The sequence below is a fragment of the Gastrolobium bilobum genome, unplaced genomic scaffold (genome assembly GCF_033153095.1).
Source record: "Gastrolobium bilobum isolate Gb01-03AN ecotype WA unplaced genomic scaffold, APGP_CSIRO_Gbil_v1 utg6195, whole genome shotgun sequence".
Classification (NCBI taxonomy): Eukaryota; Viridiplantae; Streptophyta; class Magnoliopsida; order Fabales; family Fabaceae; genus Gastrolobium; species Gastrolobium bilobum.
In genome coordinates, this window is record NW_026898878.1 from 323,619 (window position 1) to 341,162 (window position 17,544).

General features: G+C 31.5%; 1 protein-coding gene across 1 annotated transcript; it reads left to right on the plus strand.

Moving 5' to 3' along the window:
• Nucleotides 1-3,217: 3,217 nt before the first annotated feature.
• LOC133284961 (uncharacterized) lies at nucleotides 3,218-5,301 on the plus strand. Its single transcript, XM_061482103.1, has 3 exons — nucleotides 3,218-4,239; nucleotides 4,336-4,528; nucleotides 4,643-5,301. The coding sequence occupies exons 1-3, from the start codon at nucleotides 3,817-3,819 to the stop codon at nucleotides 5,131-5,133; spliced, it is 1,107 nt and encodes a 368-aa protein (XP_061338087.1). The 5' UTR covers nucleotides 3,218-3,816; the 3' UTR covers nucleotides 5,134-5,301.
• Nucleotides 5,302-17,544: the final 12,243 nt, after the last annotated feature.

The following is a 17,544-nucleotide window of genomic DNA, read 5'->3' on the forward strand; positions in this document are numbered from 1 at the left end:
GATTTAAATTCATCTATTGTTGTCTCACGAGATGTAACTTGTAACTATTTTTTAAAGACTTCTCACATTACATTGAAGACTTTTTTGTGATATTCTGGGAAATGAGGGAGACCTTATGATGATGCAAAGGATGGGCCATAGCATGATGTCCCATCAGTTATCAGGTAAACAAGGGTGTAGGGAAAGTATATTCATGGACCTCACAGATTATGTTTGCAGGTTGCAGCTGGGTTCCTTCCCGACATTATATCCGTTAGTGTGAGGTCCACGGCACAAACGTTAACGTTATATTATAATTATTATGTGCCTTTCCACTCATTTATCAATTACCATGGACCATCCTCTTTTCATTATTCACTGGAGCCCACTCTCAATTTCATCAACACGGAATACCATTTATTTCCTCTACCAGATAAGGTCAGGCTAAAAACCTATTTTTTTATATATTAAATAACAATATTTAAATATCCTTTTTTTCTGACATAATCTATTATAACTTGTTTTGTTCTTATCTCTATCCATTTTTTTTGTATATTTTCTATTTTTATAATCACCATCTAGAAATTTCTCCTCCCCTTCTCTCGTGGAAAAGGACACTGATCTTGGTTTAAACTTGTAAACAAAATAGAGTGAACAACGATTTTCAATATTTTGGTTTTTATTTTTTTTAATAATCACTTACGTGGTCTTCATTTTGCAACAAATAATCTAACGGCTGAGAACGACGTATGTCCCACGTGGAGCCTTTTAAAAGGACATAACGACGTCCTTTTCACAGAAGCGTCAGTTCCCTGCTAAGTGCTAAACTGCACCGCTAAGAGCTTCATCCTTGTTTTTTTTCCAAAAATAAAAAATAAAAAATCCAACTGTGCTTTTCCAAACTAGCCCTCCAGTGCTAACTTGCTTCCTTTTGAAATCCCCCACTTTACCGCTCCAAGGGGCGCTGATCCCATTTCCATCAAATATATATATATATATATATATATATATATATATATATATATATATATATATATATATGAGGCAGGATCCTTTGACACCGGTGTCAAAAAAAAAGTTTGACACCTCATCTGAGAGCCGTTAGATTAAAAAAAATCAACGATTCTGAATTGTAAGCATGTGACACCGTTGATTTTTTTTAATCTAACGGCTCTCAGATGAGGTGTCAAACTTTTTTTTTTGACACCGGTGTCAAAGGACTCCTGCCCTATATATATATATATATATATATATATATATATATATATATATATATTTTAAGACACTTTACCTTTTTTTCAAAATCACATCGTACCCACTTCTCTCACTTCAAAATCAAGATTTTCACTTTTGTTTAAAGAGCACAGTATTTTTCATTTTAAATGATATAAGTTATGTCATTTTAGGAGAGAGACATACACAAGAAATTAAAATCATGGGAGGAAGAAATTGTATGGTTTTTTTTAATTTAAAATTTAAATAAAGTCTGTCTCTCTCTTAAAAGGACAGAGTGTTATGTCATTTAAAATGACAAATATTTTTTCCTTGTTTAAAACGTAAAAATATATTTTAAATTTTTACAAATATACTTACTAGCAAAAAAATTTATCACCTTTATAACCAACTTAATATCCATCGACTTTCGTTAATTTAACGATTATAATTTATTGAAAATTAATAAAGAACTAATAAATACGATCCAATAAATTATAACCGTTGGATTGACGAAAATCAACGGAGATTAAGTTGGTTGTAAAGATGATAAACTTTTTTAGTGGTAAGTATGTTCTATCCCAAAAACTAATACACGCTTTTATTTTAGAAAAAAATATTTATCACTTTTAAAATAGAGATTATTCTACCTATCATTTTTTCTGCCTACTTTTTTCTATCACCCTCTAATATCGTTAGATCAAAATCTTAACTTACATTTATCTTTCTCTCTCTTCTTGAGATTCTGATCTAACGATGTTGGAGGGTGGTAGGCAAAAATAGGCAGAAAAAGTGATAGGTAGGATAACTTATCCCTTTAAAATATGGGTTCGTTTTTCTGCAGTTACTGCAGATAAGTTATCTGCAGTAAGCCTAATACGACGTCGTTTTGAGACGAAAATCATGGTGTTTTTGTAATTTTAATTTATTTCAGGGTTATAACAATCTTTATATTTATAATTTTTTAAGATTTCAATATCAAAACGACGTCGTTTTGGGAATAAAAGCAAATAACTTATCTGCATTAACCACCAGAAACATTTTTCTCTTAAAATATATAATTTATATCCCTTTAAATAAAACTATAGTTTTTTTTGATGTGTTTTAACTTTCTTCTCTTTTACCATACAATACTTTATTTTCTCTCTCCTAATTTTATGAAAAAAGAAGAAGATAAAAACTCCAAAAACACAATAATTTTACTTAAAAGGATAAATAATTTCTTTTTATTTTAATAATTGTTGATATAATTATTTTAATATTATTTTTTTATTATTGCGATATTACAAAAATAACATAAAATTATTATAAAATTAAAAATTAAAGTAAGAATAAATGTCATGTATAAAGTTAAAATGTATAAAATTATCTTATAAAAATAAAAACATATTTTAACCTTTAGTTATACTCCAGATGCCAACAAGCTTCGTAAACACGATGTTGACATCGAGCCAACTCCTAACTAAAACTGTGCAGGGGTATTTTCTAAAAAAAAAAACCTGTGCAGGGGTAGTTCAGTCAATAGAGATTGCCTGGGAGGAGGGGCGCGCCTTATGTCCAAAATGCCCCTAAGCGTATATTCCTCCTGGACAGCTATTTGGACGTAGTAGAAGATTCCCTTCAACAACGGCAGGGTCATTTTCGTCAAGAAAAGGTCACGCGCTACACCCCCACCCACTAACCGAAAAAGGGATTTTAGTTTTCAGATTTTCCGTATGGCCCATGCCACCATCGTGAGCCTAGTTTTCGAAAACGTCCGCATCACGAGGCTTCCGCTAAAGAACGAGGACAATTTCGGCAATTCACCACCCCAGCCCCATGGTGTAACGTGGCATCGTGAGCCGATATCACGAAGCAAAACCCTGTTCAAACCTCGACACGTAACGCACTCCCCTATGGCAGTTCTAGCAATCCGCCACGTAGGATTTACACGTGGCTGTTTCGTCCAATGTCATAACATTTTCGTCTTAGTTGCCTTTAAATAGTCCACGCTTTCTGATCATCTCCTTATCCTCTCCTCGCTACCTGCTGCAGCACCAAAGCCATAAACTCACGCAACCAAACAAGCTTCAATTATAACCTTGCCGGCGGCGTTTCACTAGTCGGAAAATTCAATTGTAGCGCCGGAAAAAATGGAGGCTCCGGCGATCGCATGTGATATTTGGATCGAATTAACTTTGTCGTGCGGTCGCTTGTTTGGGAACTCTAATCGTATCTGGTGGTAGAAACCCTAAGCCAGAGCGACTTTACTTAACAGAGTTTTCAAGTTATTCCATGCTATGAAGGATATTATGACTATATAATAATAGGAGAAAAAGAAAATCAAAAGTGTCTTACTCTAGTTTCAGCGTCTACAGTTTTGGCAGAGTATTATTCTTTTTTTCTTTTTTTTTTTTTTCTTTTTTTTAACTTTTGCTTTTCGTTTTGGGGGGTTCTTCGTCCTCAAATTTTGAAAACGAAGACGGAGAATCGAGAAAGGTAATTTTGCAGAACTTCAGAGGCTTAGCTAGTTTTACATAGTTCTGTCTTCTGACTCCAATTAAAAATTGAGCTCGAGATTCGAAAATGGAAGAGAGAGAAAATTGAGAGCGTGAGATTCTATTCTGAGCCATCATCGTTATCGTGATGCCTTTTCCGATGAAAATTCAGCCGATCGATTGTCAGATACCTCCGGAGGGGACTCGGCTTGAGCTGGTGAAGCCGGTTGTGAAGTCGCGATTCAAGCGGCTCTTCGAGCGCCAGTTCTCCGGCGTTCTGAGAAATTCGGCGGTGGACAAGATCGGCGTCGGCGGCGAGGAACAGCATTTATGCAAGGACGGCTTCAACGGTTCCAGTGAATTCGAACCGAGCTCGGCGTGTTTGACGAAAATGGTGCAGAATTTCATCGAGGAGAATCACGAGAAGCACTCCGCTTCCGTTAGATGTGGACGCAACCGCTGTAACTGCTTCAATAGGAACTGTGACGATAGCTCCGAGGACGAGTCAGACACGCACGGCGGTTTCGGCGACTCCAACTATTCTTCCGGTGAAGCTTCTGAAATCCTCAAGGTAAGTGCTAGTTTGAGCGGATTGTCTTTGAAAACGTCCGAAAATAATCAGAAGTGCGAAGAATGATTCTGAAACGCGATTTTTCGTTTGGCACAGGGTTTGGTGACTTGTGCGAGCGTTTCTGAGAGGAATTTGCTAGCGGACGCTGCAAAGATTGTTGATAAGAACAAGATCTGCAAGCGCAAAGATGATTTCAGCCGAAAGATCGTCACGGAGGGATTGATTGCTATCGGATACGATGCTTCCATTTGCAAATCTCGCTGGGAAAAATCCCCTTCCTACCCCGCCGGTACTTTATCTTTCTTGTTGTAATTTGGGGAAATAGAATTGGATTTTGGGATTTCATGATAATTTTTAAATCTTCATCTATTTAAGGTTTTCTTATATGTATGATTTCGTACAGGGGAATATGAATACATAGATGTGATGATTGGGAAAGAGCGGGTGCTAATTGACATTGACTTCAGGTCAGAATTCGAGATTGCTCGATCGACCAAAACGTACAAAACGATCCTCCAGAACCTTCCATGCATATTCGTTGGCAAGTGTGATCGGTTGCAGAGCATCGTGGCAATCGTGGCGGAGGCGGCGAAGCAGAGTCTGAAGAAGAAGGGCATGCACGTTCCGCCATGGAGGAGAGCCGAATACGTCAAAGCAAAGTGGCTCTCCCCTTACACGCGAACCACTACGCCCCCAACGCTTTTGTCTCACGCGATCCAAGAGGAGAAGGAAAACTCTGTCTCTGATTCGCTGTTTGCTTTGTCTGAGAGTTCCGCCGAAGACGAGAAGGCGGTGATCGAATGGAAGCCGCCGGAGCCGAAGCCGAAGGGTTCACTTTCTGGGGTTAAGATCGTGACTGGTTTGGCAGGGGTTTTTGACGATGATAACCCATAAAATTTTGATTTTTTTTTTCGGTTTTTTTTTTTCCTCTTTTAATTTTCTAATATGAGGATTCAAAATCTTAATATAACTGTAACACCTCTATCCCCTTCTGTTTTTTTTCTTATGTACGGGATGGATTTTACTAATATGAATAAAATAAGTTGAAATATAGTTTAGTTATATTGTTATTGCGGATTATTTTTATTATTTACTTCATTGTAATTATCTGTTTGTTCGATTAGTTCTGAGGCAAGTCTGTTTCAGTGCTTTTGAATCCTGGTTGTTATTTTTCCCTTCAAGAAAAAGAAACATTAGTTTGATTATGTTCTGATTTTTTTTTATTTTAAAAACAGTTTAAACATGTTCTTTAAATTAAAAAACAGTTCTAAAAGGGCCCTCCTAAGTTTCCCAAATCCTGTATGCAAAGCAATCTCAGATGATTCAACTATGTATATATCTGCAAAAAAATATAAAGTAATGTGCATAACTCACAAACAATTACTTATTTTATATCCTTTTTCTACAAAAAGAAAAGTTACTCTTGTCATAACTTGCTTTTGCTTATAACCATCAAATTATATTGTTAACAAAAATATGAAATGAAATCATTTTAACGTTAACAAAATTATGCACATTATTTTGTTCATATCAATTTTTTATAAAAGTTTAATAGAGAAATAAGGAGAGTTTATACCTACAATTCTTTTATTGTAATTAAATAAGTAATTAGTTTGTAACTTTTAATTTAAAAAAAAGGATAAACTTTGTTTTGAAAAAAAAATATGTATATGAAAAAAAATAAAGGTAGACAAGCATAATAAAATATGAAATATGTCTTCATTCCCTTGTTATAAAACAGAAGAAGCAAGAAAGAAAGAAAGAAATATGGACAGATAACAGTAATGGCATCAAACACCGTATTCGTTTTCTTGACGGGAATTATAACCATGCTCGTGCTGGTTGCACAGTAAATGGGGTGAGTCTCTTGAGCTGTTCCCACCGTTCACTTTCTGCACCTACACACTTGTGGATGTAAACCTTGTTTTGTCGTTTCCGCGCCACGTACCAAACAACAGGATCCACAAAAGTGTCTCCGGAATCGAATTGCACCCTGCTTTTAATTTATTGAGTTAATTTATTTAACTACAGTTCTGCACAGTTTCTGACAATTCGAAGAATAATCAACCTACTTATTTAATCAATTTCAGATCGAGCAGGTAAATTTATCACTTTTTCATTTAAAACTGTACATAAATTTTTTTTTATTCTTTTCAAAAAAATAGGTGTGCTTACTCTCTGACACACAAAGTTATATTGGCAGTTCGTACTATCCATCTCCCTCTGGCTCGGTATCATTTTGAGTTAACCTTCAATTGAAGTTTTAAAAGTACAACATTTCACCTAATAAGTAGTTTAGCTAGAGATAAAAAATTAAAGAGTAAATAAATTTTTTTTTTTTTTGTAATAAGTAAATAACTTTTTTAGTCTTTGATAATATGCACGAAGCTTTTTTTAATCTCTAGTAATATAAAAAAGACAAATTGATATCTGAAATAACAAAAAAGAGGCCACGTTCATCTTTCAGTTAACTCTCACCTAACGGCCCAACTAACGGTGCACAGTTGGCACGTTAGTTTGCTGACGCGGCTTGAATGTGGGACACCGCGGAACACGAGACGACGACGTTTTGATCCCTGTCAAAATCACGAGGGCCATTTTGGTCCCTGTCAAAATGCACGAGGACGTTTTTAGTCTCTGACAAAAAGCACGAGGCCCTTATTGGTCGCTAACCAGAGAAAAATACCATTGCTTTTCTATGCAATCCAATTTTGCAAAACAGAAGTGCATTACGTCAGAAACAGGAGTGCAATCCAATTTTTCATCACAAAGTAATTAAACTAAATTTTATCACAAAGTAAAATACTCCTTCTTGACATTTTATTTCAATGAAGTTTGTGTTTCTAACTGAAGTTTTGACCTTATTAACGATTATTCATTTCTTTTTCAATGATAATTAAGCTTCCCACTTTGTTAAAAAGGATTCTTGGCTCTTGCAAACAGCTTTTACGATCCCGAGAATACTATGAGCTGCTTTAATTCTCTTAGTCTGTATAAGACATAACGTTGTACGATTTACGAACAATATCTTCAGTAGTGTAGCATTACAATTATACTATTTATTTTTCTATAAAAGATAATTGCATGATTGTTGATATTTAAGTACAGAGAAAAATCAGAGAAGAAGCCAGGTAAATGATTGTTGATAATTGCAATGCATGGCAGTTGACTGGACTGCAGCAGTTGGTAGTTCTCAGCCACATGAAGGCAACTTGAGAGGAAGCAGCTCACCTCCATCAAATCCACAACAGGCAAATGAGCTGTTGAGTAATGAAACCATGAATGCAGCAACCAGTGGCACACGAAGCAGATTATTGGCCTTCATGAGCACACCTGGTTTTAGGCCACCAAGGCCTGCCTCAAGAAAATGACCTGCTGCTGTATATGACCTGGGAGTAGTGCATGAGCCAATTGAGAAGGGTTTATTATTATGTGACTGACTTTTTTTGAAAATTCTGGCCATTATGTATTTGGAGGCCTTATTATGTTAATGTTTTTTTTCTAAATTCTGGCCATATTGTATCAGAGGCATTTCTTTTAATTCCTGGCAATTGGCTTTATTTTGTAATGCACTACTGTACATCCATGTCTTCAAATATAATGATACTCAAATCTTGTTCCAGCTATTATGTTTCACAGGGTTGATGAATGTTTAAGTTTACCATTTTTGATGTTTTTTAACTAATATACGTAGTTGTAGTTCTTGTATATCCATGTCTTCTGATTTAACAAATTACACTGCATACAAATCCAATTTAATGTCATGTTCCTATTTTGCAAAATTGGATTGCACTCCTGTTTCTGATGTAATGTACTTATGTTTTGCAAAATTGGACTGCATAGAAAAACAACGAAGTCATGTGCCTATTTTTCTCTGGTTAGGGACCAATAAGGGCCTCGTGCTTTTTGTCAGGGACTAAAAACGTCCTCGTGCATTTTGACAGGGACCAAAATGGCCCTCGTGGTTTTGACAGGGACCAAAACATCGTCGTCTCGTCTTCCACAGTGTCCCACATCCAAGCCGCGTCAGCAAACTAACGTGCCAACTGTGCACCGTTAGTTGGGCTGTTAGGTGGGAGTTAACTGAAGGATGAACGTGACTTCTTTTTTGTTATTTTAGAGACCAATTTGTCCCTTTTTTATTGCTATGGACTGAAAAGGGCTTCGTGGATATTGCCAGGGACTAAAAATGATATTTACTCAAAATTAAAAAAGTATAAATGAGAATATATGTTTAATCTTTTTAGTATTAATTTTAGGAGAAGTTTAAAATTTTTATTCCGAAATCCATCTCGAATTGAAGTAGTCATAGAACCATGAAATGATATATATATATATATATATATATATATATATATATATATATATATATATATATAGGAAATTAATTTTCTCATTTTAAATGAGAAAATTTTCTCATGTTACACTCACAATATGAGTGAGGTTCACAAAAAGGTGAGAAGACAGAAAAATCAAGATGGGACCCACTCATATATTGTGAATGTAGCATGAGAAAATTTTTTCATGTAAAATGTGAAAACTATTTTTCATATATAAATAAATATATATATATATATATATATATATATATATATATATAGGGATAAATAAGAGTTATGTTGTAGGAAAAATAATTTAGTTATGTTAAGATAAGACAAAACAAAATCATTGAAGAAAGTGTCTTATCATGTTTTTTTATTATTATTAATTTTTGTCTTTTAGTATTACATGACATCATGTAACATGATAAAATAAAGACCCATATATATATATATATATAAGGGAATATATCTAGGATTTTATAAGAGTTATGTTGTAGGAAAAATGATTGTGTAATGTTATATAGATTTGTTTTGCGTGCCGTAATTTTTTTTTTTTTTGCTTCAAAAAGTGTAGAACCCACAAAATATTGTGTGTGTAGAAAACTTTTTTTGTGTCATGTTAAATGACGAATGCAAACTCCATCTATCTATTATGTGACAAGAATAAAAGTTGTTTTCCTGTGCAAACAGAAACATATGGGGCCCACAATTTTTTCTTTTTTCTTTTCTGAAATCACTTTTTCTCTCTTCTTTTATGTTTGTGCAGGATCGAATAGTATTTTTCATGTAACATTATATATCTACAACCCATATTCCAAAAAATTTCTGAAAGGGTAATAAGGACAATCACAGAGTTTGTTGAGGGTATTTTTCCCTGTATTATTTTAGGAATCACTAATTACTTCCCGAAAGTAACATCTCACCGACTCTTTTGAACCCATCTCACCGACTAGATAATAGAGATAATAGTTCGCTAAAATCTGATCTCTGTAAAGATAGTCAATCAATTTAATAATGTGTTTATATTTTCTATGAATTCATAATTATTAGTGATAGGAATAATTATCTTATAATATTATTTTAATAGTATAGATTTTATCAAATTCATATTAACAAAATTTATGATATGGTCTTAATTTCATTAATTATTTACTAGTAATTGTTGTTTAAATTTTGTTACGCTATCGTAAGTTTGCTCATGGCAAATGATTGATGGTTTCTATCAATTTTTTAATTTGGATTATCTGTCTGGTGCCACGCGGACGGCGTTATAGATCGTTGGATTAATTCTATTATATGATTTTATTAAGGAAACTGAGTTATCAAAATTATAAGACCATTAATTGGATACCATTACTTTTCCAAAACTTAATTAATCGTTTTTGGATGCATAACGAAAGAAGAGAAAACCCTCAATATTTTGAGCCTAATACATTAAAATATTAATTTTACAATGAATTTAATTAAATTTATTATTATGCTATATTTCGTATGTAGAGGCGGAGGGAAATGTCAAATGGGATTTATGGGACTTGTAGAGTTCCGATTTTTTACATTTTTACATTTTTGCACTCGTTTTTTTGGCTTTTTCATGTTTAATTAACTTGTCATCGTTATATTTCAATTTTCTCTATGTTTTATATGTAAATTTTTTTAAGAAAAATTAAGGACAAAACCATGCTTGTGTATTTAATAGTAAAATATCAAAATAGTATTGTTTATCATCAAGGAAATTGTTAATCATAAAGTTTTTTGGAATATACATTTTTTCCATACCAAAACTGAATTTATAAAAATATTAGTTTAAAGAGGATACAAAACAAATTATAAATCAAATCGCTAAACTAGAAGTCAAAGAAAAAATCTGTTAAAGAAATCGTTACTGAATTAAAAGTACATGAATATATATTAAAATTCCATTTTTTTATAGTGATTTTTTATATATTATTTCGATACGATTGTTTGAATTATTAGTGACTGAGGATTAATATTCTTTGTTTTTTTTATTTATATTTTCTCACTTATTTCCTTGATTCTTTGCAATTATTGTCTGAACCTTTTGTAAGGGCAAAACAAATTCTCATTTTGATCAGGTACAAAAATATGCATTGCTTAATGTCTTCGAATAATTAAGTTACATTGTTAAAAACTATACTAGTTATTTTATTTTTATTTTTAACATTAATATGGTTTTATTTCTTTTGTTCATTTGCAGGATCAAAATCCATGAATTTGTCGCCTTTTCACCTTCATTTTAGATATTTAGTTTTCTCTTTTTAAATTAAGAATTTTGAAATTGTACGCTTGTAATGCATTAATTTATATAGGCATTTTGAATTTGAAAGTTTTATTGGATATTTTGCTGTGAATGACTATGACTATGTAATGGATAATTTATTGTTTAAAAATTAGATTTGAAATATTTTAGTTTATATTCATTACAATTTATTTAAAAAGCAATTTTTATCATTATGATCTATGACTAAAATAGTTATCACAATTCTAAATAATATTTAATAATAAGAATTATTAATCATTATAAGAAATTTATAATAGTGACAACGAAATTGGCCACTATTTTAAGAATAATAGTTACAATTAATTTATCATTATACTTATTATAGTGTGACGACTAAATGGTCACTAATATTTTAATTTTTGTGACGATTTATTTTCATCATTATTATTTACAAATATTTGTGATATTTTTTTTCGTCACAATAAATATCTTTTTTAGTGTTGTTCAAAAATATCGTTATTACTGTAATAGTGACACTAATATTAGTGACGAAGGTTGACGAAACAAAATATCGTCACAAAAATATTTTAGTGACAATTTTTACATTAATGATGATATTAGTCGTCACAAAAAACTTATTTTCTTGTAGTGAGGAAAAGTACAAATGAATATTCCTTAACTATAAAGTAATTGCATGACTAACCCATGAAACCTTTGTTAATACATTTATAGACGTTACTGGCATCCCCACCTAAGAACATATTGGAGATGCTTAGCTCCTATGCAATACATAGAATTAATTCAACTCAAAAGAATAATTTTATATTATATTTTTTTAACAGCAAACATAATGACAACACATTAAAAAAAATGATACCAATCTATAATTTAGTTCTAAAGGAAAGTTTTGAGTTTTACTAAATTATTATTTTATTATTTTTATGTATTGGCGTTACGCTCCTCTCAACTTTAATCCTAGCTCCCCTATGATCATCATGTTATGCTTATAAGTGATGTATAAAACATGATAGTATAAGTTTGTATTATACGTTATGATATTTTCAGTTGTTTGGTGTGACCATCGTATAGTATAAGTTTATACAGCAGAATCCCTTAATGCATCAAAACGATGTATAACTTAATTCGGCCTAAAGGGGAAGGATTAGGCCTGATAAGGGATTAGTGTATTAACATCGTTGACCAGTGCAATTCTCAAAAATTAATATATTAAATGTTAAAATAAAAATTAATTTTTCAATATATTAAATTTTAAAATTTTAAAATATTGAATATTTTTATTTTTATAAATTTAATTTATTTTTTGGACACACTGATCAATAGATTTTTATAAAAATTAATATCATATGACATTTTTTGAATAATTATATAAGTTCTTTATTAAAAGATATTTTTATTAAAAATATTTATTTTTATCCTATATAGTATTATACAGTGAATTATCAAATACTAGATAATATTATCTTATACAATATATTATTTTATACAATATCATCAGATCTTATACTATCAGACCTTATTCTATACTATGCACCAAACATGCCCTTTAAACTCTTTCCATTCTCACCACTTAAGCAAAGATATTTATCGCTTAGAAACAGTGGCGAAGACGGTGCAAAAATTTAGGTGGTGCCAAAAAATTTAACATATCAAATTATCAAAATATTTATGATAATTACACAAATTTTTTTCAAAAAAATTTACTATAAATTCTAACATAATTATCTGAATTATGTACTAAATAATGTCACATAATATTGAAAATTTAAATGAACAATTATCGTTGATTATATATCAAAGCAAACATATAAAAATACATTAACCTTTTCAGTAAACATTTCAAACATAAGAGTTTCACTTTCCTCCCACAATGTAACAAGTAACGAAACAAAAATTATCCTAAGGAGACGAAAACACACAAATAAAATAATTATATGTATAATAAGCATTGTCCTTCGTTTCCTCTTTCATTATCTTTATTCCTTAAATTTTCAATATCTCACGTTAGAGGACATCACATTTGTTTGCAACAGCCATAAACACGATGAAAAGTTCTCACATTTGAGAATTAGGTTTTTGACTATTCTTTGTGTGTGCAATAATCCAAAATACAATAGTTCAATGTACCTTCGTATTCCGTAATTATAGTCCTGTTATTCATTTGGTTTCATGATTGTTACTTTCAAGGGTTAAGTGTTTGTCCTTTTAAATGACACAAATTGTGTCCTTTTAGTTTTTAACATTATGTCTTACCGGTAAGACATAGTTATAACATGAAAAATTATTTTTGCTCTCTCTCCAAGTCAGCTGAAATAGCTAAGAAAAATAGAGAAAAAAAGTTTTTTCATATTATAACTATGTTTTACCAGTAAGATATAGTGTCAAAAACTAAAAGGATACAATCTCATGTTCTTTAAAAGGACAAACCTTTTTTCCTACTTTTAAATGTGTTTATTTGATTTAGTTGGACCCAAATTTTGAAATAGGTTAACTAATCATTTTTGTGATTAAGTTTAGAAGTCTTTCTTTTTTAAAATAATAGGAATAAGAATAAATAACATAACTGATTAGAATAAAGCAGTAAAAAAACAAATATACAAGATAAAAAATAAAAAAGGTAAAACACAAAAATATCCATACTATACATGTTCCTTATTATTTGTTTGCACTTAGATAGTTTGTTGTTACTTTGTATTGAATATTTAATTTTCTATTTAATTAGGTGGTGCTAAATTATAATTTTTACCTTAGTTAATTATAATTAATTATATAGTAAGTAAAAAAAAAAAAGCCAATGGCACCTGCTGGCATGGCTGCTTAGAAACATATCCAACCAAACTGCGAAGGATAATAAATGTTATGAAAAAAGAACTTGCAGTGAATGCTAGTCATTCAAGATGGTTATTTTATTTATTTTTTAAGTAACGCCTATTCTTTTTTCTTTTTACAAAAATGCTACGTTTGTGTGGAAAGACACTATATCTTTTTACGAAATTTTAATATTTTAAATTTTCACAAATTATATTCCGAAAATATATAATATAACATAATATATTTTTGAAAGTATATAATGTAATTTATAAATAAAAAATTTATAAATATAACCTTCTCCTAAAAATTATTGCAAGGCTCAATGTAGAAATGATGCTTCTATATACTCCTAATAATAAAGTTTGTTGATTTGCATACAGTTTTCAAATGAAGGAGGCCATGACATAGAAAGAAGAGCCAAAAGGAATAACGTGCTATGAGGATTTAAGTATACTTTATAAATTCGTGCTACCTCTAATATGGAATTATGGATTGCTTTAAATCTTTTGATCAAAACTTGAAATATAAAATTTTAAAAAATGAAGGGTATTGGTAATATTTCATTTATTTTAATAACATCACATGTTTCATGAGCTAAAGAGAGAGGTATAAAATTCAGAATAGAAAAGTCATTTGAACAATAATAAATAGGATGAGTTTTGTTAAAGATAATGTGTTACAACGCAATGACTTTCCTCGAAATCCCATTTGAACTTGCCGCGTCTAAGGCCTGAGGAGTTTTTACCTTTTCTATAGGCCAAAGTTAAGGTGCTTGCTGCACAAGTCAATCATTTTGTCAAACTTTTTACTTTAATATGATTCTCTTTCTCACTTTAATAATTTCTGTTCTGATTTATGCTTAGTTTTTCAGTGTTACGTGTTTTTTCCCCCCACTCCACAAAAGACTATAAAGTACACATTGCAAACATGTCCAAGACTCAAGTTCCTTTAATTTTAACAGGGCAAACAAGGAAAGAATCAATTACTTTTATGACAAACTTGGGAAAGAATGTAACAGTATATTATATAGTGGAATATGGAAGCGGTGCAAAGCATCACACAGAGAAACAATAATTTAACAGTTAATGTTTATTTGTGTGTTAAATTCATATTAATTAAATCTGAACCTGTGCATGCAATAATTATACCCGTTGAATGGGGACCATTGTAGGTGGGTAGAGACCTCAGACCTGACCTAACCTATTCATATTCGGTAGTAGCAGAGGTAGACCGGAACTTCTTGTTACAATCCATGTTAATTTTTGGAAGAGAAAAAGAAAGGGAAGCAAGTTACAAAAGAAAAAATAAAGAGGAAAATAAAAAAGGGTAAAGGATTCTTTCCCGTGAGTTGAGAGTTTCAAAGCTCTCTGAGTTTGCGTAAGAAAGAAAGATTGCAATTATAAGTTTGTGTCGGTGCAAAAGATACACGAGAGTTGCGCTTCATGTTTGATGATGATTGATGATTGATGAACGCTCGAACACCACACAGACTTACACATATATATTCTGTAACTTTCAAGGCATGGCCTCTGGCTAAACCGCTCCTGTTCTACCTTCCACTCATTCCAACTCTTTTTGCGTCTAAAATCTTGGTCAGGTTTTTTTGTTTTCCCCCTTTAACAAATGTCACTGATGATTTTTATTTTCCCCTTTTAATCATGTGAAAACATATATATAATTATATTATTTCATTACAATCACTCATTGATGATAAGATAATACGATCACTTTTTCTCTTTTTTATCTCATAAAAAATAAATAGTTGTGATCAAATAACATGATTACTTTTTTATATGAGATGATCAAAATACTATATTTTTACCATTGAATTATGCTTCAGACTTTAGGGTAAAGTACGAACTTTAATGTGACTGTATTTATATTTTAAAAAATAATAGGTGATTTTTAAAAAGTTTTGAGGACCGGGGGACCACAGTCTCCTTCAATGACATCATGAGAAGGAACATGTAGCTACTCCTTTATAACAAAGGAAAAAATAATCATAAAATGTAAAGTAGTGTAAATGTATTATTTTATTTTATATTTAATAAATGATATACGAGTTGTTCGGTATATCTGTAGTATCAAAAATATTTTCTATGAGAAGGTGATTCAATAACTTTTGATCTAAATTTGCATTTAAATATGACAAAATAAATAATATATAATTTATTGGAAAATAAGAATATATATACCTTTATAACTATTATTAATTAATTTTTAAAAATGTTAAAATAAAAATATAAAACACAGAAACAATTTTACCGTAACATATATGTAAATAGTATGAAGTGTAAACAAATGAATGCCCCAGCAAGGTTTGATGCATAGACGGGCCTTCGTCGTGGGACAAGCTGTTTCTTTGGAGCCCAAGCTTAATCTAGTATAGGCCCCAAAATGAAATGGATAGTTGTCATTTATGTTTGTATCTAGTTTTGAACCATTCCCCTAAAAGAAAAAAAGAAAAAAAGAAGAAGGACGATGATGTTTATAAATTTAGTTTTTTTTTTTTTTTTTTTTTGACAAGTTGAAATGTTAGAAAAAAATATGAGTTGAATTACAATTCTGAAAGTCTCACCCAGAAGTTGTGTGAATGTAAAGCAAAGAGACAAGTTGCAGCACGTAAGCATCAAGTTGACGTGGTTTGCTTATTCGATAGATATGTATTTCTTATCAAATAACGTATGTGGGCAAAGGAAAAATACTTTATGAACAATTTGTAATTATATGTGTATCTAATTAAGTGATGTTACATCATTTAATGAGTTTGATTATATTAAGAAGTATTTCATGCGCCAGTCTTGTTAAACAATATGAAAACATTTTACCGGATATAAGTCTAAAATTATTTTACAATAAAACAAAAACAAAAACGAATTATTAATAATGATAAAATGAAGTTAACGCTCATAGTTCAAACAAAAGTGAATTAATAAATGTCTCCCCGCTATTTCTTGAGATCTGGTGTTAATCCAGCGCTTCCCAGTTCATGACTCCTGGGAGTTGGTCTTCTCAAAGGTAGCCTAATCAAGAGAATCTGGAGGCTCGTCCCCAGTAGCCGCCTACAAATAAAAATGAGGACTGTTAATTAGTTTCAAGCAGTGTTGGTAAACTCGGACCGGACCTGCCGGTTCAACCCGAAAATCGGTAAACCGGTCATAAGACCGGTTCGAGTAACATATTAGATCGGATCTGCATATGAATCGGTGTGAATCGGATTAACTCAGTGTGACTCGGCTGGGTTTGGTAAAATCAGTGACCCGCTGGTTTAGAAAAACTCGCCGGTGATGAAATGAAAGCATTGTCTCCTTGCCAACTTTTGAGATCCTGTCCAAAGACCCCACCTTTGCTCTAAAACAACATGCTTTTCTCTTTTAACAGAGGCGAACGATACAAACAAGGGAGATTCTTTGCTGAACGATGCCAAGAAAGAGACAAACTAAATTTTTGGCTTTGGGTTCAACAGGGGATGATGAAGCTTTGGTAGAAAAAGAAAATAAACAACCTAGAGAGAAGTAATCACAGAGGCCAACAATGAAGTATCTTATAACACCCCGTTTATATTCGGTAATGTTATCATACTATCGTATTAAGCTGCACTTAATTAAAAATGCGGAATATCTTTTTCTTTTCATTTATGACGTCATTATACTTAGCCAAATTGATTACTTAATCAATTTCATAAAATACATCGCTTGTATGTAATGTAAATAGACATCTAACTGAAATACCTCATAATATAGATAAAGTGAGTATCTAAGTCACGACATTACAACGCGTAATCCGGACAATATCCTGATACATTATTACAACTCCAAATAAAACAAGACATAATCAAGTCTAAGTGACATGGACAATCTCCATGCTCACCAAATCAACGACATAATCAACCAAGTCTCAACATAATAATCCATA